The following is a 26,353-nucleotide window of genomic DNA, read 5'->3' on the forward strand; positions in this document are numbered from 1 at the left end:
AACTGCTCTCTTCCTCTGAACTCATCACTCGCTTCAATGACCCAATTCTAATTCCAATTTCTAGTTTCCTGCATGATCACCTGCTCTGATCAACCCTTTTCTTTTATAATGGAAATATGATTTAGCTGACCTGTTGGAGGGGGACAGAGATTTCACTGTCTCCTACTCAGGATCACATTGCCCTTTTATCTCTCTCTAATAGCACTAATTGGCTTCTAGAGTTTCTCTCCTGGAAGCCTATCGTAGATTCTCCCAACCCATCTTCTACCCTGTGTGCTTGGCAGAAATCCAGATATTAAGTAGCAACAGTGCTGTGAGATTGCGTAATGTTGCCGGCCCAATAGGCATTTTTACATCAAATATGTTCAAATTGTAGTCTAAAAGAAAGAAACTGGCTTCTGAGAGTCAGATTAAGTCCTTCCCTTGTGCATCCTCAACTATTAATAAAGGTTCTAGAGAGAGCCATTTCTCCCAAGTGACCTTTACAATCCCGTGTTTGCACAGATGCCTGACTTAAACAGAGCAAACACTGCTATGTATGTGTGAGGGACCATCAAAATCCTGCCAGGGTTAACTAGTACAAAGGAACAGACTCTTCATTGCTTCAGGAGCACGTTGCATGTGTGCATTTAGACAGCAAATTGCTTGAACAACAATTAAAAATATGTGGGCAGTGTGTGTGTCTGTGTTTTATGTTTTATAGTGATTGGCACATGTAGTAGTCTTAACTTTCATGTTGTTTGAAGGAGATCTTTATTTTTGCTTTTAAAGACAGAATATTAAAAGCCAGGACTTCTGAAAAGAAGACTCTGTACTTGATGAAAAATATGTTTCCCTTAGGTTTCCTTTCTTTGACAAATAAGTGAAAGTAGTACCCGCAAACCGTGATCCCTTGAAATAATTTTTCTAATTAATTTGCTGTCAGGTTAGCATTATCTTTTTGGGATGCCTTGCTAATATGTGTATGGGTGGAACAACGACTAAGTAACAGAGGGCAGTTTCCAAATTTTTTTTATCTAAATAAGCTTGTGGAGAGTGTGCTGTATGGAAGAATTATCCAATTACTCTGCCACTGACTGAGTGCTGTGAAAAGGCAACTAACCACTCTTCCTTTCCTACTGAAGCATGTAAGATGTTTCACAGTTGCCTCTTCCCTGGCATTTTAATTTATCCTGCCAATTATGACTTAGAAACAGGTAAATAATAGTGCTACTGTAAAGAATATGTGTTCTTGTTGCTTAGCAGTTGCTTTCAACACAGTGAAGATCGGCCTTTGATGAGGAATTGCATGCTTGAAAATGTTTACCACTTATATCAGTTATTCTATTAAAAGTATTAAAATATTTTAAAACCTTCAGCAATCCTAGACACTTTGGTGAGCTAGGAAGCTTGTATGAAAACTCACCCAAGTATACTCAAACTTTTGAAAATTTCCTTATTTGTTCTTGTTCTTCCAAGCAGTTTCATTTTCCTGCCAGTACTACCAGGCCCTTTTCCTTAATCATTCTTTCCCCCTCTCAACTCTGCCTTTGTATTACTGGCCCCATTTCTGAAGAGCTGAAATTACTTGTTACTTAAGGACTACTGATCCTATTGCACAGAATAATCTGTATTGATAGATAAATTGTTGCTTTACACTGTGTTACTGGGACATTACAGAAGTTCAGGAAACGAGATGCCTGTTGACTGTTTTTGCTGGTATATTAGGGGAGCCTCAGTAAACTGGGACTTGCATCTGGTAGCCTCTCCAAGTGTTCTGGTACCCTAGGTGCTCTGTCTACCATTATTTTCTGTTGCTAATGGTAACCTCACAAGTATAGCAAAATTCATTTTTCAGAATTATTGCCAAGGTTATTTTGATAAGCAAGCTTTCGTGCCAGTTAGCTCAAGTCTCTTGAGATGTTCTTGTTCTCACCTCTTCTTGGCTTATCCTAGAGTAAAGCAGCATGTCTTGACAGAATTCCAGTGCTACAAATCAGTAGAGACTATATAGACATTAACTGCATGGTCCTCTGTGTGTGCAGTGTCAGAATTTGGCAGCATGAATCGTGAAGGTAGCTGAAACAGAAAGAGAACTGTTCTACAGCCTTTTTCAGGTAACAGTTAGCTCCCGTTGCCTCCAAGATCTGGAAGATACTTAACAAAAGAAATATCCTGTGTTAATGGTCAGCCTTCAAAATACTCTGAGTACCAAGCAACTACTGTCCTCGACCTCATCTTGGCGAAGCAGGTAGCATTCTGGCTACCCAAAGCAGTGGGTGGCACTTTGTCTTTTCATTCTTTATGCTTTCACAAGGGAGAGTGGAGGCTTGCTTACCCCTCAGTCTCCTTTTCTCATTGCGTTAGCTTAGTTTGTTTTGCATTTCTTTGCTCCATCAACAGCCTTTGCACATCTTCCCACAGTACCTTCTGCAGGCTGTGGGGCTGACATCTCGTTACTAATTTATGAATGTCCAAATAACGAGAACCGCTCCCTTAATGGACACTGCTTCTAACATCTCTGAATTCAGGTAAGGAAAGTACATAGTACGAGGAGCATGCCATTGCACAGCATATTTTATTGCAGAGTGCTTTTAAAAGGCGAGTTTCCCTTTATTCTCCTTGCCATTTTAATAGCTTTCTGAAAAGACATGGAAATATTCTTTCTCTAGTATCGGATGTATTCTCACAAAACCTCTCCAATATCCCATTTTGCTTCCTGGTGAGTTAGAAAGTTAATTTTTTTCTGTTTGGAATTCCAGATTCTAAGCATTGTGTGGATTTTGTTTATCATTCAGCATAGCTTCCAAGCTTCCCTTTGTCTTTCACTAGCTGTCAGTACAGTCGAGACGTAGAGTAACATATCACAGCCTAACACGTCATAATTCCTAAAGCATTAAATGTTCCTGTTCTGCTCCTGTGTGAGCCTCTTGGTTTTAAATAACACTGCATTTCCAGTGTCCTTAGGTTAGGCTCAGGCAGAGTTTTTTGTTGTTTGATTGGGGGTTTTGTACTTTGGGTGGGTTTTTTTTTTGTTTTTAAATAAATCTGAATGATGATTATCATAGTGGCAGGTTAGGCAGAATGCCTGGTAACTCGTCTGTAGTCTCTGCTATAGGGAAGCTGTCTATAGCAAGCCTTTTGCTTGAAGCTGAGGAAGGCATGCTAATGTTTTTGTAAAGTGTTTTGGGATATGTGAGTGAAAAGAACTGGAATGAATAGGAACTGGTGGGGATTTGTTGTGTAATTGATGCCTATACTGTGCAATCAACGTCTTGTATGCAGATCAGCGCACTCTCACCGTGGGCTGGCTGGGTATACTCTTTCCTGTCTCCTCCTGCTTTAAAAAGAACTATTGTATTTACATTTAAGGTCACCTACTTTTGACCAGTTAAAAAGATGCTCTGCCACTCCCTGTAGTATTATGCCCTTATTATGAGCATCGAATCTTGTCTTCAACTTTCTTGCTGGGATGTTTTTTTGGGTTTTTTTAGCCTTGCAAGTGTTGGTTTCATGGTGTTTATGTCCAGAAAAAAAAACCTTGGGATTTGTGTTTCTAAATACATATATTGCTGAATTAATTTGAATTAATTTGCATTGTCTTTGCAGGGAAATGCCAGGCTCCCCATCCTTTGGTGTTTCCCCCTGTTTTCTCTCCCTGTGCTAGCTTCTCCAGTGGTGCTTGCTGTGTTGGGGCTGTGCAGTATCTGGCAGTGATTCTGCTCTTTGACCATACACAGATCCCAGGACAGCAAAGCATGCTGCTTCGGCAGGCTTTCAGCTTCGTCTGTGGAACATGCATTCTTGCAGGCTTTGTTCTTGCAGAATATTATTGCTTGCCTTCCCCCCCACTAGACCTTTTCTTCCTGGCCCACCCTGAGCCTTGCGCACATCTCTATCAGAGCCAGCGTTGCTGCCACCCCAGGGGTCTCTCCAGGTGTGCCCGGGGTGTGCTCGGAGGTGCCCAGGAACAATGTCATGGTGTTAGACAGCTCGTTAAAATTTCATGAGAATGTGACACGCTCATCACACAATACGTAGCTCAACAGAATCCAGTTGTCAAAATAATATTGAGCCAATAAGCATGTCATGGGTGGAGCTACTGCAGTATGGGTAAAACTAATTCTGAATGAAGACCTTTTTATTAAACATACTGGGCCTGAATGAATCAAGTTACTTGGCTTGTGACAGGCTAGGGAATTCCTTGGTTTTATTAGTGCACACTGAAAAATCCAGTGTTTTTCTGTTCGGTATGTGAAGCCAAAATGCTATAGGAAAGGGATTGATCGGGAGCTGGCTGTTATGAATTTTTCATGAGCTGGTGTGCGGGGCTGAATGGCTCCGGCGCGCGTCGGTGGGTAGCTGGCAGGCAAGCTGCATCCACACAGAGGCTGCTGACACAGAAACACTTTGGCGCATTTTCAGAGGGAGAGCTGGGCTGATAAAGGGTTTTCTGACAGCCCTGGCTTATCGTCCTTCAATTTATGCTGCTGTTGCTTCAGGCAGCCTTTCCATTTGGAGCCCAGCCTTGTGAATGAGCAGGGTAAGCTCTGCCGATTTATCAGCATTTTTGATCTGCGGCGATGCCTGCGTGATGTGTTTTTCTTACGTTTTCTGAATGGTGAGAGCTCATATAACGTCTAAGCTATGACAGCAAAAGATTCTTCTAGGGAACTTGCTACTCCAGAGTCAGAGATTTACATAAGGACTTTCAAAGAACAAATGCATTTAGAGCTCGAGCTTCCCAAGCTGCCTGGGAACAGACCTACGTCTCCAAAAATTTCTCCTCGCAGTTCACCGAGGAACTCTCCATGCTTTTTCAGAAAGTTGCTTGTGAATAAAAGCATCCGCCAGCGTCGTCGCTTTACGGTGGCACATACATGGTAAGATCTGCTGGGTATCAGTGTGGGTTTACAAAACATTGTGTGGCTGTGGGTTTAACAGGGAAAAATGAGCTGAGATTCATTCATGGTACACTCTGCAAGTGTTAAATGAATAGAGCAGAAGACAGCCAAAGTATGTATAATGCAGTGCCTCGACAATTGTCATTCAGCTTCTGTTCTTTAGAATAAATCCAGCCCATTATTCATCTGTGCCATGGTTAATCTCTGAACAAAGGCAGCAGCCGCTAACTTTCCCAGGCATTACGTTGTCGTAGGTAGAGCACATGAATTCATTTCAAAACCTTTGAGACATGTTTTTTTCTTTGCTTCTGTCAGCTCTGCCTGCAGATGACAGTACGGCGCAGACTGGGTGATTTGGGCAGGGTACTCCTGGAGTTAAATGCTGGAAAGGGCTTCAACTTCCCTGTGAGAGCTTTTAAACAGTTTTTGCTAGCTACAAATTATCTTCTTTCAGCCATTTTTTTCCAAGGAAACTCCAGTTAAGAGTCATCTTTTCCCTCCCTTCAAATTACGAACCCCAAATAGTCAATTTGCATGCCATTACAGTTGATTGTGAGATGCCTCTGACTGTCAGTTATCCTGGCTAAACCGTGCTGTAAACAGTAATCAAAATACGTAATTCAGGAAAATCTGTAAGAATATTTTTTGGTTCATTTTCTAAATTTACTCTGTATGGGTCTTGTACAATCCACCTTTTAAATTCCAAAAGTCTTTATAAATATGCACTAGTTGACTGTGGGAATTAAACCAGAAAACTTTAAGTAACATAAATATTTTTAAACCCTGCTAATGCAGAGCTGTATCCCATTAGTTTCCTATTCCACAGACTAAATCAGAGGAGAGAGGATGAGGCTGTCCCGTTTGTATCTATATGGGCCAGTTGTTTTGGGGTATCTGAAATACCCATCCTTGTCTGTTGTTTTTAAAAATAGAACATTATATTAAAGTGGTTAATTTGAGTAATGCCGAAATAATTCAAAGCTGTATTTACTTCTGAAGTGAATTACTAATTGCTTAGAGTGGATTAGTAGCTCTGACAGTAGTTATGTGCTGTTAAACAGTAAGAAAAATAAGAGGAAAAACTGGCAACTTTCATACCAGGGAATTTTACTGAGTTGAACTGAGATAATTGACTTGTAAATCTTTTTTTAAATAGTTTGAAATGCATTTGAGGTGTAGCAGCATTAAATTAAAATTAGAATTCTAAAATCATGCAGGCTTTCTGCCCCCCCCCCCCCCCCCCCCGCCTTTTTTGTTTTTTTAAATTTAATCCAAGCAGTAATAACAGCCACCCAAACTGGTTACATGCTGTAGTGGTTTCAGTATGTTCTTTAGCTTCCTCTAGCATTTTAATTGATTGTAGTCAATAGTCTTTCGGTTTATACACATTAATTCCCTCGAACATCTGTCATATTTCTCAGCATTGAAGCAGTGGGTTACTGCTCATCTTACCCCCACTAGTGTATTTCAAGAAATGTGTGCTATGGAAAGACGGTACTGCTGGGAATTAGTAGAGCAGAATGTGGTCAGGGTTATCTGCATTGTTGGTGAAAAAAAATTTTATATATATATGCACACACACATACACACATATAGATGTAACTAACAATCAGCTTATAAAGGAGGTGGGATTACTCTAGGTTGATTTTTTTTAATGGAAAGATGGAAGGTTCCCATACTCTTAATTTTTTTAAGTTCTTAGTATCAGGTGGTTATGAACTGCACGTAAGTGTTTTAGCCTTAGATAAGATGTAAGCTATTGTAGAAATGAAGAAAATCACCCTTAGAAAGAAAGGTTTCAAGAATGCTTGCTTGTGAGTACATATTTAACGCAGTCAAAACATATAGCAAACACAGACATATTTTCAATTTGCTCTAGCATGTCATAAAACAGGAGGGAATTTAAATTGAGTGTGATAGAACATTTCATTAGAATGTCTGTACAGTTGTTGTATGCGTGTTGCAGACAGTGTACATTCAGCTACGTAACTGAATTTGCTTATTAGTTGTAAATTTGTTATGCAGGGCATGAAAACATCATCACCTGTGCTAAGCAAAAATGCCACTTACGTAAGGTGCTCTTCTATGTTGAGCTGGAAGTTAGTATCTGGGTAGCAAAGGAATTACTTCAGGAGTAAATGTACAAGAAATATCAACTACACAGTAATAGTAAGCAAGGAAATTGATTCATGCTGTTGGATATCATATAATTTATATCTTTCATAGCCTCATAAACAGTAAATACCCTCAGTTTGGGGGCTAGTGGCGTGGTAAAGGATCATCTTTCACCACCTTTGTCATTGTTGCTAATGTTATTACTTGATGAATCTTCTGTTCCCTCTTCTATGCCCCTTATTTTCAATTTTCTGTCTTCCCTTGCTCTTTTCCCTTCCTTTTCAACTAATTGCCTTTTCTAGGCATTTTCCTTCTTTTATAACTGAATACGTTGCAACTTTTCTCGTGATTATGCTGATGAAATCTCTGTCATCACCAGTCTTCTCTGATATCCAGTCATCAGATCTTATCCAGAAAGAAAAAGGAAAACAAAATTTCAGTTTGTTTTTTGTTGTTGTTTTTTTTTTTTAAATAAGCCCATGATTCAAATGCTTCTGTGCTCTGAATCTTTCTTTTCCTTGGGATCCAGTTCTCATGACAGGACATGACCGACTTGTCAACAGAATTGCCTTTAAATACCTGTGAAGCTGATTCCTTCCTGCTCCAAACCCCTGAAACAGTTTACCGTGGCTGCTGTTGCTGTGTCCAGTCTTCAAATGCCTCACTCATATAAAATAACAGTACAAAAACTCTTAAACCTTTGGTCTTTTCCTTCTACCAGAATCCACAAGTCTCACTCTTCTTTTCTTGCGACTATCATTTTTGTCCTGGAGATCCTGAAAGCCCACGTGCTATTTCTTCCTTTCTGATAGTCCGTTTGTATCACTTGCCTTTGGGGGGGTGGGGGTGTGTGAGGAAAGGAGCAGGCAGTAGCTAGCTGACACGACTTGATACCTGTTAGCAACCATCCCGTGCTGAACTTGCACGCACACCTGGTTGCAGCGTTTCCTCTGCAGTCACTGGAGGGAGGTCAGCACCTCTGCAAGACAAGGATGGATGCTTTGTCCACAGTGCTTGCTCGTGTGAGCCACTGCTACCGCAGGAACAGCTCGTTCCCTCTCCATTGCTCATGTCTGTTCTCCCTTGCCCAGGCCTTAGCCTGAGGACTTTCAAAGCAAGAGTTGTAAAAATAACTTTCATTCTCTACAGGTCTGCCATCTCAATCTTGTCAAGTAATACGGTTAATGTCATTGGGATTACACCCAAAGGACGGTCCTTCTCAGCAACGTCTTGGAAGATCCTGAATGTCTTGTGAAAGAAAGTAGATATTTTCTAAGTGCACTCTGCTGCCTATAATACAGTTTTATTTACCTTGCAGTATTTATCTTCAAGATTAGAAGTAGTTCCTCAGTAATATTTATACAACCTAGATCACTTAATCAGTTTCTTAATATATAGACAGTCATTTGCTATGCTGTGTGATGAGCACTGGCTTTTTAATGAAGTGATTTCTAGAATATGTTTATTGCCTCTTCTTAACTAAGACTTGTGGTTTTTTTTCAAATTAGTTCATGTTTAGTTTTCCTCATTTTAGTGGCTTTAAGGTTGTTTTTTTTTCTTTATACCCATTATTTAGTTTATAAAGAAAACACAGGATGGAACAGAAATAGTATGCTAGGAAATTTTGCTCTGTTTTTTCTTTTGATTGTGTTTCAATGAAATTGAAATACAGACATGCATTTGCTTTTTAAAATATAATGTAAAATGTAAATCGTATGCTAACCTTAATTTTTTGAAAACATCATCTGTTTTCATTACACAGTAATCTTCAGTGGTGGAGTTTAGTCTGTTAAATAGTGTGGCATAATCTAGTCAGAGGGGTAGCATTTGAGGGTTTTCCCAAGCCTGGTGAATAACAACTGGTCGGTTTAATTACTTGAAGCTGCAAAATGTACTATAGGCAAATCAAAGCTATCAAAAGATGTCACATTTTGTTTTGCTCTCTGGTGATTGTTCTTCTAGACTCAAATAAGAAAGCCTTACCTAGTGGCAGCCCACACTTGGATCAGCACTTCAGAAAATTCAGGTTTTGGAGACTGTCTGTATACTTGAAATTGCTGAGGATAACAGGTGTTTATAAGATCCATCAACTTCGCCAGTGCTTTGGTCATGTTGCGGTGCTGTGTACAAGTCACAGGGCAGCACGCGCGTGGTGGAGTAGAGCTCCTGGTGGGATCTCGCCCCTGTTGGTGTCCCCTTCAGCACCAAGCCCTACCGTGTCCACCTGCGGTGAGGTGGCCTCTGCCCTGTGCTGCCAGCCCATGCACCAGGGCCCCTGGTCTGAGCTCTCCTGGCCAGCTTCATCCAAGACTTGGGCTAGAAGAATTGACTTTTGCTTTTGAGACAAAGCTAGTGCCTCTCACCATAGCCTGTCTTGCTGAAAGTACTGTATGGTATGCTTTTGGACCTGTTTCAACTTTGCTATATATATAGCAGGGTGCATTTCCATAGTTCCAGCACTGACTAACACACTTGCCTTTACTTCAATGAGCTGATCTGTTTGTGTTTCTCACTGACTGTTGATGTGATTTCAAGCTTGGTTTTTTTCCCTCATTATTTTCATTTTGGAGAAATAGGGTGATTCTCTTTCTGTCTGGAGTTTCTCTTTCGAACTGGGACTGGTGTTGGACACACTGTGTTGCTCAGTTATCTACTGAAAGTCCTAGGAGAAACAAACTGAATTGAATAGGGAAAAGGATGGGTAAAAACCAGAAGGTTCCTCTCTTTTTCTGTGCTGAATATGTTCTCCCATCTGTCCTGAGGAGCATTCCTGAGTGCTAGCAGCAAGTGGCAGGAAGGATTCCAAAGGACATGAAGGTGAGGAGGAAAGAGCTCTTCAGACAACAGAAGTAAGCACACACAACAAATACTGAACCCAGCTGTGTGATCTTCACATCTGTTTTGACTGTATATATTGCCTTTAAACCTCGTCTACAAAAGTAGAGGACAGAAAGGAGAAACTTTTATCATCCCCCAGCCACTTAGGTGGGAAAACATGGTCTTAAAATATTCACCAGCTGTTAAAGATTCAAGCAAAGTACAACAGATTATTATATTAATGATAATTTAATTTTGATAGATTCAGCCATTTCTCTGGGGTGGGGAGAGAGAATGAGAGCGGATACCTTCTCAGAGAAATAAACACTTTCTGGAATTTGTAATACCTTTAAGTTTTAACTGTTTGCAGTGTGCTGATCTATGAGGAATGCAGATTCTGAGAGGTTTCATGATTTACTGTGGCAGCGGAGACCTGCCTAGAGAATCCGTGACTTCCAACTCTCATACACAGGCTTACCAATCAAGTTAATGTTTTCTGTGCCAAAATGGTTTCCTTCGGAAGCTTTACTGTTGAATTTAGCTTTGCTGAAAGCTATGTTGATGTATGAAACTTGCCATTGTGATAGCATCTATGGATTTGTGCTGTGTGTTTCTAGGAGGTACGGTTTGCTGCTTACGTGCTCGAGTTGGTTGCCAGGACAGACTGATAAACCACAAATGTGTCTGCCACATAATTTATGCAGTGTAGATTAGCTTCACTGCAGATCTATACATTCTGTAGTCCATCGTTCGGTTGTTTTTATCTTTTTCACCTTTTTTTCCTTCTGAATAATGACAGCTAGCTTTCCTCAATGTTCCCCCTGTTTTACTTCTATTACTTGGGATTGCCTTAAGAGAACATCACACGGGTTCCACAATGCATGCTTCTCTGCATGGGGTGAGTTTGGAGGTAGTTTTGACAAGTCAAGTTTGTAGGTTCTTCTGTAATGATCATGGTATGGGCATTCTGCAATACTCAAAAAAATCAGTTGAGGTTAAAAGATGGACAGTGTTCTTGTCAGAAGTGAATTAAAGCAGTGCCACAGAAAATGCTTGGCTGATGCTGCGATGGCTGGATTTTCAAATAGAAGTAGAAAGAAGAGAGCGGATTTGGGAAGCTGCAATGTGAAAATTGCAGTTGCTCTCAATTTCCTACTGGACTACATGAGTGGGTATGGTATACAAAATGTAAATAATAAACGTGAACTCTGCTCATGGGATGCTATGAATTAATAGGCAGCATTGCTTGACACACACGAGTGCCTGTCTCAGCACAATATAAAGCTCTAACTGATAATAAATAATAGACATTTATTAATGTACTGAAATAGTGACACAAGCATAATGCTGAAGTAAAACAAGAAGAGTGGTGCAACAGCAGCTGATAGTGTTTTGGGGTAAAAGATTGCCATAGCTACCCATAGGAAAATTATTAATATGAAATAAGGTTTTATTTTCCAAGAAACACATCCATGGAGTCAATCTCTTCTAACAGATAAACTTCTACCACTGGGAAGCACTGGAAGAAAACTTAAGTTTTTAAGTTTCTCAGGTGGTTGTTTTTTTTTGTTCTCTCAGCACTACAAATAGGTATTGCTGAGGGGCAGAGTAGATATTAAATAATATAAGACTCTGAAGAAATGGCAATGATTAGCTGATTTATTTTCTTCTGATGGTAAAATAACCCTAATTTTTTTGTGTTGGACAAAACGCTTGATTGATCTACTGTTGTCTCCTGATAAATGTAGACCTTCCTTGTGGTGTGGTATACTACAATATACTCACATTTTCCACGTGGCTAAAATGATGGCATTCAAGTAAGAATCAGGTTTGACCCAGATTGCTTTGAGTTTTGACTATTTCCAGTAAAATGATTGACAAAAGTGTAAGAAGAACTTGGAGTAAAGGGGCTGACAAGAGTATGGAGATACAAATCGGCCTTTAAATGAGAGGAGGAGGGAGGAAAGACCTGCAGGTAGGAGGAGGGGACAGTGCTGAGGGACTGAAAATGTACAGTGTGAGGTATTTTTGATGTTGCAAGCAACATCACAGTAGGAAAAAGAACTTTTTCGAAACTTCCCAGTGGTGCAGACAGACTTCTGTTGTTTCGGAGATGGGGCCCTGTCACAAACAGAGCTGAGATGGGTGGCCAGGGTGAGACAAGCGGGTTACAACTGGGCTGACCGACCCTGCTGCCAGGCATACCCACCAGCCTCTATCTCAGCAGCTTCCCTCTCTGCAGCAGCAGCTGCCAGCTGGCTTTGCTGTCGTTGGCAGAGAAAGCACTGGGGACATGGATTATTTTTGTTGTTGTTGTTGCCATAATAATCTGCTACATTAAGAAGCTGCCTACTTTGCTACTGTCTAGAACTTGTTTGGACTAGAAAAGCAGAGCTCTTGTGGGTAGAATTAGGATGCCTGCACTCATTAGAACGGAATTTACCTTTCTGTGTTCAATGTAACATTGTGTAAAGGCCTTCTGCATTTTTTTTTTAAGCCAGCAAGTTGCATTTCATCATGATAGAGCAATTTAATGCAGCTTTCTCCGCAACAAATTTAAATGTTATGAAGGGAAAACATCTGCATGGCAGTTAATGGAATTAAATGGGAACCATTTTATCAATTTGCCCTGAATCAATTTGTACTCATGTGGAGAGTTTTTGTTGCACTTCCAATAGCTCCATGTGTCCAGCATTATGTAGTCAGTTACTGCTAGGATGATGATTTTTCATTGTGCCATTGTGTACAGTGTACGATGCATCATAATGCAGACCTCAGAAAAGGACTCTTATTCTGAATGAAAATGTACTGCAGGTAGATTCTTACATATACATATACGGAATAATTTCCATTTCGTTGCATATTTTATCTTGGTACAGTAACTTCTTGGATTCCTGTTTCATTGATTTCTGACGTAGCTAGCTGTATAGACATTGGCATGGAAAAGCAAGCGTGTTGTACCACCTGAAAGGAAACATAAGGAGGCATTAATCTCATTTTATCAGTAAAAGAAAACAAAAGTCAATTAATTTTTCTCTCAGCTCAAGCAGTTTTTGCACTGATACAGGTTGACAAAGTGCAAACACAACAAAAATGTTTAAGACATTGCCTCCTTTAATGATATTAGCATGTAGTTCTTACCATAATAACAAAGTACCGTATGTTCTTAAAATGTGCAGAATATAGGTCGTAAATTAACAGTTGCTTGCTGCCTTTTCAATATCTAAAGAACCATATAAAGAGCTATCTGAAGATTAGAGACATTTTGTGCTGCTGCGTCATTTCAAAAAGCTTTAGTGAACCCTGCTGACATTTTACATATGCAGGTAATAATTGCATAGTGATGGACAACTTCATTAGGTTAGACGGAAAGTTTTCTTTCATAACAATAATGCAAAATTAGCTCTTCCAGTTTTATTGGATTCATTATTACTAAGGTAATTGGAGAGTCTGAACCTCTACTGAGCTGAGTGGATTCTGGAGCTCATGACACAGAAATGAGGTCTAAGGGAACGTGGTATGTTAGGAAAGCATTCAGTCCTTGTAGGTTTGAGGGTATTTTCAGATCTCTTTCTTTAAAAGGCATACTAAGTCAAATTATGTATTATTACTTACAGTTAAGGTTTATCACAGACCTAATCATCCATTTATGAGTGAAGTGTTGGGTGCTATGTACTGCAGTGTTTCTCTTTTTTAAGCAGGGAAGACAAGATGGAGGGGGAAAAAGAAGAGTTACCAAAATAAACAAGTTAAAAACATCCTATCCTATATTGCTTAGATAAGCTCTTGCTTGTCTGGGGATTATTTTATTTTGTATTTTTTCTATGGGGGATGGGGAAAGAATGAAAAACAATCAAATATAACACATGGAAACTCAAGAGATTGGCAAGGAACGCAGAGCCAAGGCAAAGAAGAGAATGGGGGGAGAGGAAGAAGGGCCGGACAGCCCACTGATCCTGTGGGAAACCGTTTCCGGATGACTCTGCATCGATTCCAATTGGCACAATCACTGTCACTAGCATGTCAGGCTGTCCTTAGGCAGTTGCAGCTCTGAGAGCCAACTGCTGGGACTGAAGACCAACACTGTTGGAAGAGGCAAGTCTGAAGCCCTGAGCCAGAGGAGTTCTCAGCCTTCCACATCTGACCATCACCTCTGAAAGTCCCTTTGGATTCAGGCTTTCGAGGAAATTTTGTCTGTTTCTCTCAGGTGAGGACCTGAGGTTAGTAACCTACCCACTTACTGCCTCCAGGGTCTTTGCATCTGCAAGCGGTTGTGAACAGCTATTGAATACGCTGCCAGCCTCAAGGTGGCTTGTAATACAGCCATCTACTTTTCAGTTAGACTTCAGTGCCAGCTTTCAAATCTTTAATAAACCATTCTTAAGAGATTTGAATGTGTATTTCCCAGACTTGCAAACCATATATGCAGACTGTTACTGTTTAAATGTTGCAGAAAGCAACGTGGGGACTAATTTACCTAGCTAGGAAAGTAAAATCAAGTAAATCCAGGTCCTGGCGCTATTCATACAGTGTTGTAAAACTCCTGGGAAGATAAACAGTGTTCACAGCATGAGTAACTTCTGTTCTTAGCCTGAATTTATCTTCAAAAACTAGAATTTTATCTTGAAAAATCAAGTTCCCATGAATTTTCATAGCAATAGCATTTGCTTTGAAGAAGCTTAGGTAGTATACCCTGGCAGAGGTATTTAAGACATACAAGCCCATGTTGTTGAGAAGCTATGCTGGAGAGCTTTATACAAGCATCTGCTCCTGGTGGCACTGTGCTGTAGCTCTCCTTAGGCGTTCTGTCCAGCATTTGAAATTCCTTCTCTGCCCAATTGTGTAGATGTATTTTATAATACCAGTGTTTTCCTGTGAATACGCTAAAAACACAGAGTAGGTAATAAAAATTTTCTGACTTAAGATATCTCTGTCTACATTGGCATCTCTTCTTGTAGCTTCTGAGAACCTCAGAGAGTGGGTTTTATTCATTTGTGCATATACATTGCTATGGAATTCCCTCACCTCCTAACCTCTTGTGTTCCTGTTTCTACCAAAGACTTACACTGCAGCTTTCACAGAAACAGAAGTAGCGATATAATGACCATCAGTATGAGTAGGCTGAGTTTAAGCAGCGTTTCCTCTGTCATAAAATCAAGCTGTTCTTATGCACCACTGATGGAGACACCTCTCTGCTGATGGATAAATGGCATGGCACTCAGTGTGAGATTTGCATGGTTGCTATTATGGCTAAGTGATTGGGAGTCCCACTGTAGGAGTTCATACACAAGTGTGTGATCTGTTGAGGATCTAATTTCCTGTACATTAACACATGAGTGCTCATTTAAGGGGTTCTCAGCCCATTTGCCTTATTCTGCCCCATCTCAAGCTTAAGTTAGATGGGTAGGAAATTGGGATATTTGTATGAAAACCAGATGAGGCAGGTATTCCTAGGGAGGCTCATTTTCCGTAAGCATTCTGTTATTACAATCACGAGCACTTTCACAGTGTATACAAGGGCTTGATTTCCTGAGGGCTGTCGCCACTGCAGAGCTCCCAGCATCCTTCTTGTGCATCCTTTATGGTATGCAGTGCCTAAGGGAGCTGTGTCTTTGCTGTGTCCCAGCCATTAGACTGGGCTGGGGCTACCTGGAAGCTGTGCCCCTCCAGCCGTGCTGCCTTCGCCCGTTGTTACTACTGTGGTAATTTACTTTGTGATCATCTATTTGGCTCTGTCCTTATGCCAGTTGCCTGAGTTATGGGTGTTTGGGGTGGGATGGAGTCACGATCGCGGAGTATTGCAGCTGGGAAATGTGTGCTTGCCAGTTTGAAGCAGAACACTTTGGGTTACCCTGTTGCGTGGGTGGACTGCAGTGACGAACTGCGTTTGCTCTTAGCTATCACAGTAAGTGGATTCTGTGATTTCTGCATTTAAGTATGTCTTTAGTGGTTGACTTAAGCAGGAAAGTGTTCAAAGTAAGTCGTAATTATACACATCTCTTAACTATGATTAATGTAAATTAATGATGGCAAGCCACAGCCACCCTTAACTTCTGAGATCGGAGTATTAGTCTGTTTTCCAAAGCTCTCTCTTCCCCTTGAGGTGACGTGTCCTTTGAAATATAGTCAAGGTCTGTATTGTCAGACTGGATCCCCTTAAACTATTCTGTTGAGCTGCTGGAGGTCAGCGGTGGAACTGAGAACAAATGGCTCTTGCTTTGTCCCTCCAGTGTTTGTTGATTGAGCTGCCTCCAGCCGGTGTTGGGCTTGTTGATTGCTTTTCCAGCAGTTTGCTGTTAGATTAAACCCATGTATACATGCAGTAAAAATACTCATCAAGAGGACACAGTGTATTCAAACATTATTACAAGGCCGCCCTTTTTATTTGATACTGAGCTCCTTCAGTTCCAGGTAGAATTGATGGAAGCTGCAAATGTTGCCTTTTTCTGAATCATAGCCACTAAGACATTTTTTATTTATTTTTGCCCTCAAAGATAGATGGTAACAAATGATAAATGATGTCCTTACCAAAACCACCCCACACCTCAACCCTGCCCAAGCCCCAAAGAACTCCATTGTCATTTACCTGATATTTGCAAGACAAATTTCCTTCAATGTTAAGAAGAATGTATGAGGAACAGTCCTACTATCTCAAGAGATCTCCTCACCATCATACTGGTAATGAGATGCAGGTGATTACATAGGCCTCATGGCAAAGGAGGAACAAAAGAGAGAAGATTGTACAGGATGGAGGAGGTAACACTGGAAGATGAACACTGAGAGAAGTTGGCGTAATGAGAAGCCCGCGCTTTGCACAAGCATGATCTTCAAATGGGCTTCCCTGGAGTACAGTGCCGTGGCAATCTCTCTAATTCTAGGATCTATAGTCAGTTGCTGCCTTTTCTTCCAGCTTACAGATGTGTTAAGCTCTTATCTCCATAGACGTAAGGATGTGTTCTCCATTCTGCCTACAACAAAAACACCTTCATAAACCACTAAGCCCTAAGGCTTTGCCCTGTTTTCAAGAAGGGACTGATGAAAATATGCAATACTGTACTTGAAACTTGCCTCCCTAAGGAAAAAGAAAAATCTTTAAATGTCAGGCTTTGCTATTTTTTTACAGCATGTCCCAGAAAGAAGCGCTTTGCAGTCACAATTGCAATACACTGCATGCCCGCCATAGGCAATTATTAGTTTGTCTCGTACTTGTCAGTTGTTATTTTACAATGGAAAAAAAAAATATAACAAGTTGTAAATGCTTTCAGTTGGTCAGCCTGTTGGGAACTGAATGTGAATCTTCTTCAACCGTGCTTGGAAAGTATTGAAGTTTTTTTGAGAATAGTCTTCATACTTTGGGTTGGAATTTCATTTACTCAATTACTGTAAACTAGGACTCCACAGAAGGCTAAGTAAAAAATGTCAGGACTCTGCTCTGTAGGATAAAAATAGTTTCCAATAGGTTTCTCTGTTGTATTCAGAGCATATTTGTATTGTTTAGGTTTCCCATAATATTAACCACTAACAATATTTGACAGCGTACTCCCTTTGTAGTGTACTTGCTCAAAGTAGCCTCAAGGTGGACTTGAGAAACGGGTTTGGTTTTAATGGTTGGTTAAAATAATTTGAGAATTAATTAAAAGGACTTAAATTGATGTTAATTCACAAAGTGAAATTTGAAAAATACATATATAAAGAACTTGAATCTAGTCTCTAATAATAGATGTGGGAGAAATTACAAATTTTCCCTGTGGCCTGAGATGACAATTGCATTCCTGTTAGAGTACTCCTGTCAATCCTGACCTGGATCACTCACTCACTTGCCATCACCTCTGTCGCTGGACCTCTTATCATTCAGACTCAAATATCAGAGCAGGCCTTTTACTCAGTCTTTCTGTTAGCTGACTTACTCTCACTCGTTATGTAGATCTCAAAAGAACAGTAAAATTGAGAAACTGATCTTCCTTCTGTGCTGAAGGGTTGGGAGGTGAAGCAAGAGAACATGGCAGGGAATAGTCAAGCACAATATTGAGGATTACGTTAATAACTGTGTAAATAATGAGTATGGAAGCGAGCTCAAAAATATATAGAGCTGACATTTTAAAAACTCATTTAAAGTTGCGTGCATGACAATATAAGACAAATATCCACCGACCTTCAAGTGGTGGAATTTATCGGTCATATCAGTCCAAATTTGCAAAGCCAGGAGCATGGTGTTAAGTTTTGAAGTTGTCTCTGAGATAAACGACTACAGACATTTGAAAATGCTGTCAACAGAAGAGCAACTCACCCCCCAAGCTGGTGACAGTTGAGCAGTCAACCTGGAGATTTAAGTCCCAGACATTTAGTTGTTTTTTGGTTTGTGGGATTTTTTAATTTTTCTCATTTAGTGGTCCTTATCCAAACAAACACCGTATTTCATTGTTAAAAATGTCATTTGCATGTTGTTAAATATAAAATTGGTCTCATAAGAAAGGTGTTGGCTTATTTCTGATTTCTCTTGTTAATGTGTTATGAAGGTAAAGAGAAATAGATTAAAATTATTTCAAGACCTTAGGGAAGATATTTCCTATGTAATAAACACCACAGGTTTGTTCATTCAAATGTGCTGGGGTGGAAACTGATTTCTTGGTGAAAGAGCAATTGCTAGTTGTAAATGAGTGACAGCAGTCATTGTGAAATCCAAATTCTTTTCTTTGTAAACTGAATGGTCCTGGGTAGTAGTGATACAAGCTTGAAATGGCATTGCCTGAGGCAAATAATACCCTGTCTAATGCATTTGATTTTGCAAATATAACAAGCTGAGTTGCATTTTTGCTTTCACTTATATTAATGGTTCAAGGAAAGGAAAGATAAGAAACTGAAACAGATTATTAAATCTGCCTTTTATTGTGATATCACTTAAAGTAAAAGCTAGTGATGCTTTAAGGAATCTTTTGAAAAAATGTAGTATGTAGTGCTATATAGAGAAAAAATAGAATATATAATCTGGTTTTTCGATTTACAGCAACTGGGGGTCTTGGTAGAGGATTTGGTTAAACATCTAATGAATAATTCAGGGTCACTAATTTATGAACCCTGTCATATAGACTAACAGCCAACTTTCAGGGCCTTAGACAAAGAGAATAAATACACAGCATTTAGCTAAACAGTGACCAAACTGGGAAGTTAGTGTGGTGGGAGGGAATGCTGTGATAAGCCTGTGAACCTTTGAAGGGCATCAGCTCTTGGCTGAAAGAGGGAATGATTTAATTCAGATAGAAACTGTTTTTTTTAATAGTCAATATTAAAATCTCTCACCAGAAGCAGTAAGCCTATTATATTATTAATACATTGTTAGTGAGCAGAAGCATTTGATACAAACACACAGATGGACTTCAGGACCTTCATGTCTATACTCTTAATTCTGTGAAATGTTTTGTTGAACCAGTATCTGATGCATTTTTGATGCTTGACTTCTGCCAGGCTATGAAACTGGAAAACAAAGGGGAGAATGTTTCCCTGATGAGCTTGCAGTCTTAATTAACAAGACTTAACAAAAACAATTACCACAGATAAAGGTTAAAAAGAGATAGGAGAGATGAAAGTAAATCTCAAATAGGGACAAGTATTAAAGCAGAGATGTTAATGTTTGAGACTACTTTGCTTCCACTGAGAACAGCAGACATTAATACAAAGGCTTTTCAGAGCTGCAAATGGCCTATTTTCGTCCTGGATCTCTTGATCTACGTTTTCAGAAATTTGGATTTTGGATTTCAAAGCCAGATAAAGCATATCAGAGGCTTATAGAACACTGCATTGTGACATGTCACCTGTCCAAGTTGGCATTTTGGGTTTAAAATAATACAGAAGTCTCTAAAAACAGCAGTATGTCGCAATTGGAAATAACTTGTTGTTTTTCATTTCAGTGTGACTAGTGTAGACAATTATCTGATATTCCCCATTTGACATAAAGGTCCTGGGTTGGGAATCCTGTAGCTCGTAGCAGTTGAGTCGATAGACCGACTCTAAGGGAGAACTGTTCACCAAAATGACGGGTAATTTTATCTGAGTGAAAAGACACAGCAATGATCCCCTAAAGTGTCAGAGCTGGTCAGTACCCTTCAGCTGGGCTTTTCTTGCAGCAGGCATCTCCTTCAAGTAGCTTTTTGGTTGATCTGTGCTGGTTCAATTGTGAGTTTGGGGTCCAGTTTTATTTATTTGTTTGTTTATAAGAAGCAACGGGGATTTGGAAGTTTTTGTACAGGAATCCAGTCTTTCATAGGGCTGACTGAGCCTCTTAGGATCTAGGAACTAGGAAACTGTAATGGTGAGAATTTTGTGATGTTGAAAAATTGATCTCTGCAGCTTCTTACAGCTGAAGTGAGTTTAGCTTCATGCACTAAAGTTAAATTGATGTGGTATCTGTGACTGGTTTTGTCACCAATAATTCTTGCCTTGAGCAGGATAGTAAGAAGGGCAAACGAATTAAAAACAGAGCTGCTACTGACTACGCATTTTTATTTGACTTTCTTAATGTTAAATTAATTGTTGACAGAGATTACTTAGGTAGATTGGTTTTGTGCTGTAGTTTAAATTAAGCCATTGTGATATTACTTAGCATGCAGGAAAGATCCTTCCAAATTTTGAAAAGGTCACTGCTGTTAATCATTTCAGGAAGGCAGTAAAATATTCTAGTAATGACTCAACTGAAAGGAATAACCAAGATTAAAAACTTCTTAGTGCTTAGTGAGTGTGGTATAAGGGGGCATACTGAAGAGAAGCCTTTGCGGCAGTGTTCAGATGGAGACTACTGGCTACAAGTGTTTGCAGCTGTTTGTTAGTTTTGATTAATTCATGTTGTCAACCCTTGTGACAAAGTTATTCAATTAACCGTGTTGTATAGCTGAAGAATGTAATTGGGGGTGGAGGGGGACGGGTGGGTATTTGGTTTTAGGGTTTTTGGCTTACTGCCGCAATTAAAAAATTGGGGATTCATCATGGGTTAGATGTTGGGCTCCTCAACTTCCAGAGGTGTTTCCTCTAGTACATATTTGTTGTTGAGTTTGGTTCTGATGAGCTGCGAAGCTCCCGATGACTTCACTTTGAGTGAAGTGAGAAACTACTGCGGATTGTGACCCTTTTGCTTTTCTAGCTAGGCACCTCAAATGTGAATCAACTTTTTTTAAGGTTTTCATCAATAATACTAGTATGTCTTTTGTGCTACTGGAAATGGCATTCACTTTGGTAAGGTCTTGGTAAGGAGGAGTCAGCACAGACCTAAAGGAAGTATGAGCACATATGAGTAATAGGTACCTAATGCAACCATTCCTGTTTAAAAATGATTACAAATACATTTTCTGTGAGATAATTTGTGTATTGCAAAATTGTCACAGGTCTCATAGGAATGAGATCTTATTTTCATTTTAAGACTTTTATTTATAAACATTTTTAGTCATCCTTTCAGGGTCACAAAATTATTTTTGAAAATAATCTACTAACTTTCTCTACAGCTTGGTATTTATGTTAAATAGGATGTATAGGTATAGTACAAGTGAAAGAATTTACAAACTATGCAGTAACTCAATTGTTATTTGTTTAGCCATGCCACTAATGAGGTCTTCCTTCCCCTCACCCCCAAAGTCTGTGAATCCTAATTAAGGAGTTCCTTTTAGTTTACAGAATACATAAGCAGAATAAATATTGAAGGATTTAGCATAATAACATTTATTTATTGTATTTTTTAATGTCTAGCCCATGTTTAATTGTATTTTATATGTACCCAACGCTCATCTGCTTGCTCTTAAGCGTTCTGTTCCGCGTGAGCTAAACGATAGTCTGACAATGCACTCTGCACACTCCGTGCTCGCAGTCTATGGGGCGGGAGGAACTCCCCGTCCAGCACAGGTCCTGCCCGAAAGGTAAACAGTGTCCTCTTCCGATAGCCTACTCAGCTGCGGAGTACACGCATGAGTGCTCCTGTGGGTCTGGAATTAAATTGTCCTAAGTGTCTGTCAGAGCTTCAGCGACCTGACAAACTTTTTGTGTTTAGTAAATATTGTCATCTAGAAGCGTCTTTGCATAGCCTACACTTTTATGCTGCATTTCATCCCATTATTCCTAGCAATGCTTTTATCTTTTACCACCCTAATAAGTTTTTTCCTCCTTGTATTAATACCTGGAAACAAATGTTGACAATCAACATAACTGCATTAGCTGTAACATGCCTAAAAGATGACTGTTTTCTTATTTTAATCTTTCTTTATACTAATCTCATGGGGCCTTTTCTGCTTGATTTTTTTATTTCCTTTCAAACCTATCTAGTTTCTCTGTAGGAAAAAATAATTGTTTCACTGTCATTTCAGGTATCAACATTGGGTATGGTTTTTTGTGCCTGGAGTATCCCTATTGTACTAATTTTTACTGATAAACAAGGGAATTTTGAATGTTTTAGACATATGATCTAAAGAATCCAATTTCATTCGAGTGGCCTGCTGTTTCTGCATCTCTTGGGCTAATGCATTTTCCTGTAGACAACTTGTTTAGCTGAGTTTTTTATCGGCTGTAGCATCTACTTTTTGTTCCTGCTTTTACCAGTCTATACCTTGTAGAGAGCGTATGAATCAGCATTCAAGCTGAGGTGAAATATATTGACTTCACATTTCTAATCTTACATTTAATTTTTAGAAGCATGGGGCACATCTTCCTATCTTTAAATATTTTTAAGATACTGGCTGACTTATTTAGCTTTTAAAACATTTTTTTTATTCCACTGCAGTAATCCTTTCCTGAACTGCTTGGGTTGAGCTGTTTTGATTGGTGTGACATGTGTGGGCCTCCTGCTGCTATACTTGGATTTACGTTACATGCAGAAGATTAATCTCCAGGTCATCAAGTTTAAGTCTTCTGAGGACAGACCAAGAGGAATTTTCTGTGCTGAATGTTTCTGCGTTGCTTTTTGTACAGAAAGTGCCTTACCAGTATCCAGATAGTCTCTTCACTTGCATCTTTTGATTTACAGTAGGCAAAGTCACTGTATGGGAATACCTACCCGTACGGGGCAGGGCTGCCTTGCTGTGTCCCTGCTATCCCAGTGCGAAGTGGTGGTGTGGGTCTGCAATGCCGATGGTAGGCAGCAGGAATGGAAGTGGCTCTTTGCTCCCATGGTACTTCATCTTGCAGCTTGGAGCATGGTTGGTGAACATCATGGTTGGGTCTGAGGAGCAGTTATCACTCAGGTTCATGCTTTGATACCTGGGGGTCTTGGATGGTTTGGGGGCCTTAGAGGCTGGAAGCAAGACCCTTAGTCAACTCTGGGATGCTCAGTGAGGAGTGGGTGCTAGCAGCAGGCGAGCTTCATGTCCAGAGCAGCGTAAGTGAGAGGAGACAGGCTGATGGCAGAAAGAGCCGGAAGTTATGCATGCTATACGTCCCATTTACTACTTTAATTTGGAAGCAGCACTGCTTCTGCTCCTCTAACCTGAGGAAGCCCCTCCCATGCAGTATGTTCAAGTCCTGTTTTCCAGAAGAGCCCCTCACCGTGCCATCTGTCTTTCTGTCATCAGCCACGTGAAGAAGGTGTGTGGCTGCTGGAGCACGGAGCTCCCTGTCAGCTGGAGGGACTGCAGGGTACCAGCCGTGGAGTTATCTCAAGGCACCTACAGAACAGGCACCAGGGGCAGTGGAAAGAGGGCAGCTCCCCCAGGAGAGCTCAGGCTGTGGAGGTGCAGTACAGTCCCTGCCACCAGCAGCAGGACAAAAGCCTTGCTTGGGACCGTGCGCTGGAAAAGGAGAGGTTCTCATGTGGGCTGTGCCAGAAGGTAGACGTGAGAAACGCCCTTCTTCCTACCACTGCCCCCGGCTTGCTGCCCTCACCTCTGCAGCAGCCCCAGCAGCGTCACTGCTCCCCGTCAGACCACTTGTGCCGCTGCCATGAAACACAGACTTTCCTTCACTGCCGAGAAGCTGTGCAGGGCACCGTGGCAGACCCCAGGTACTCCTGCAACATCATTTTTAAGCTTACAGTAATTAATGTACAATTTTTCCTCTAGCCAGGGTAAGTCCCAGAATGTGAGAGGCAGTGTTGCTCTGGGACATGTGCATCTGCAGGAGCATGTGTTTTGACAAGTCCCATATGTTGCCACCTACATAAGGAAATGTAATTTCTGCCTGATCAGCTTTGATCCTCGGTGAGAATGCTAGCGTTCTGCAAGGCACTTTGCTGTTGACCAATCTTCCACCACTTCATACATCACCGTTCCAGATCTGTCATGTCACTTCTAGGGTCTGTTGATGCATTTACAGCATCGAAGTCTCTGCTGTTCCCAATACACCAGCACGGCATACGTTTTCCAGGAATGTTTAAGCTGCAGCCTGCTGGACAGGAGGCTCGGGAAGGTCTGAGACGGGGAGGCTGTTTGGAGAGCAGGAAACTGTCTTTTGGGGGGTGCCTGAGCAATACAGGTTGTCTCCTCATCCATCCCCTTCTTCTGCGCTGAAGGTTTCATCTGACTGTCACCAAGAGATTATCCCAAAGTAAAAATACGATCCACCAGAAGAGATTAAATTTACCTTTTCTTTTTTTTTTTTTTTTTTTTTTTTTCCCAAAGCTGAATTCATCCCGGGTTTTGTTTGTGGGTTTGTGTTTCCCTTTTTTATTGGCAAACCCTTTATTGCAGGGCACCATGCTGTGATTGAAGTAGTAGTAGACCAAATCCAGTATTACACCAGTTGCTGTTTAGGTTCATCTACTATTTTTAATTGGTCTTTTGTCCCTTAATAAGCTGTCTATTGTCCTGCGGATCATGCTGTTAAGTAGTGCAGTGTTTATTATTCATTCCTCTGTTCTCAAAATATAAACCAACCATGGTTAAAACTGCAGTTCCTGACAGAGCACTGGATTTTGGGGAGCTGGATTTCATGAGGTTTGGAAAACAATTTGCTTTTCAGTATAAGTAGTCTTTCACATAATGCATTAACTTTTAAAGGCTAAAAATATTGAAGTGTCCAGGTGGAGTAAAAGTGAAAATAATTTCAGTTTTCTTGTTGAAACAAGACCTGGAAATTTGGTCAATCCAAAATGTGAGTTGCTCTGTGACTGTGAGCAGTTGATGATCTCTAGTAAAAATGAGGCTGAAAAACAGAAGGTTGAGCCATAAAGCACAATTCTTTGTTCTGTTTCCACCACAAATCAGCCAGATTGCTGTCTCGTTTTGCTGGGGTTGTTTTCAGTGCCTGTTGGTATGCTTTTAACCCAACACAGCATGAGAGGTAACATGCAGTTTCCATGATGTATTTCATTTGTACGTTTTTTCTTTTGGAGGTTCATCATCATCCCGTAAATTTTTTTCTGAATTGTAGTAGTTTTTCGCTAGTGGAATGAATACATATGGCAGATACTAGTTCAATCATATGTGTTTGACTTGGTTTAGCGAATGTTGTGGTGATTTATAGGCATCAAGTGTACCTAGTTTGTTGTCCTCCAGTCAAAACCACGGAAAAAAGATTTGGTGGAAGCTCACTTTGACATAACCACAATTAGCAATTTCCATCAAGCTCTGGTGTAAATTAGTTCAGTACATGATGAGAAAAGAGAGAGGAGAGGAGGTGAATACAGTATGTTGGAGACTGCTGCCTCATCTTGGCTGCTGGCTGATACCCAGTGTAGGGGATTTCCTCTTCTTGGTGGAGTGACCATCCCGCTGGGTTTCGTGGCTGCTTGGGACTGCAGTATTGCAGGTACCGGTCAGGTGAGGAAAGGCTTGTCTTGATGCAGCGCTCCACAGAACTGCCAGCTGTCTCTGCTGGGGGAAGGCGATTGTACGGAACACCCGATGTTACCGGGTGTCACCTCCTCCGGCCGAGGGAGAAGGGGGAGCTCTGACAAATCTTGATGAGCCTCCGTTGCCCACCCCAAAGCAGTGGGGCGTTCTGGAAGCAGAGAGTCACAAGAGATCTTTTTTATTTAAATGTACTTGTGGATGTTTTTTTCCCTTTGAGGAGCATGACTGTTCAGATGATTCACAGTTGCTTTCTTGTAGGAATTTCAGCGCCACAGAATAAGCAATCACAATAGCACGTACTTGTGTTGCAGCTTGTTTATTTGAGAAAATACCCGTAACACAAATTGTAATTCATTAATCCATATGCATCTTCTCAACTACAATTGTTAAATTAATTTTAGAATATTTTTAGCCAATTTCATGGTTATGATCTGCATGTCAGGTCTATATGTAGACATCACACTTTTAGAATGCTTCCACTGAAAAGCCCATACTTGTGCTGAAAAGCTGAGCTGCTTTAGTATTGAAATATTGGTATTAAGCCAACAGAGTGGATAGATACTTTTGCCTGCAGCACTCGAAGCATGTTGTTTTGTGCATTGTGATCTGTTACAGTAAAAATTTTCTTGTTCTTGCAATACATCTCTCTATCTGGCTGGCTAAGCAATATTTTTACTTGTAACCTTTGTGTCCAGAAAGGCAAATATAACATTAGAGAAGCTGGAGGAAATGTCCTCAGAGCAAATCACTTGCATTTTCACATGTTACTTTTATGAGATG

The 26,353-nt window shown here is 40.4% G+C and overlaps 1 protein-coding gene across 2 annotated transcripts in view; it reads left to right on the forward strand.

The window, feature by feature from the left end:
- PDE4B (phosphodiesterase 4B) overlaps positions 1 to 26,353 on the forward strand; it is a 216,467-nt gene that overhangs the window by 43,353 nt on the left and 146,761 nt on the right. The window contains exon 1 of one of the 2 annotated variants that reach the window (XM_055724490.1): positions 4,506 to 4,862. The exons of the other annotated variant lie outside the window; for it this stretch is intronic. Coding sequence (XP_055580465.1) covers positions 4,627 to 4,862 — 236 coding nt within the window. The 5' untranslated portion in view covers positions 4,506 to 4,626. Of the gene's footprint in view, positions 1 to 4,505; positions 4,863 to 26,353 lie in introns of those variants that run through there. 2 annotated transcript variants of the gene reach the window in all.

The sequence above is a fragment of the Falco cherrug genome, chromosome 12 (genome assembly GCF_023634085.1).
Source record: "Falco cherrug isolate bFalChe1 chromosome 12, bFalChe1.pri, whole genome shotgun sequence".
NCBI classification, from domain to species: domain Eukaryota; kingdom Metazoa; phylum Chordata; class Aves; order Falconiformes; family Falconidae; genus Falco; species Falco cherrug.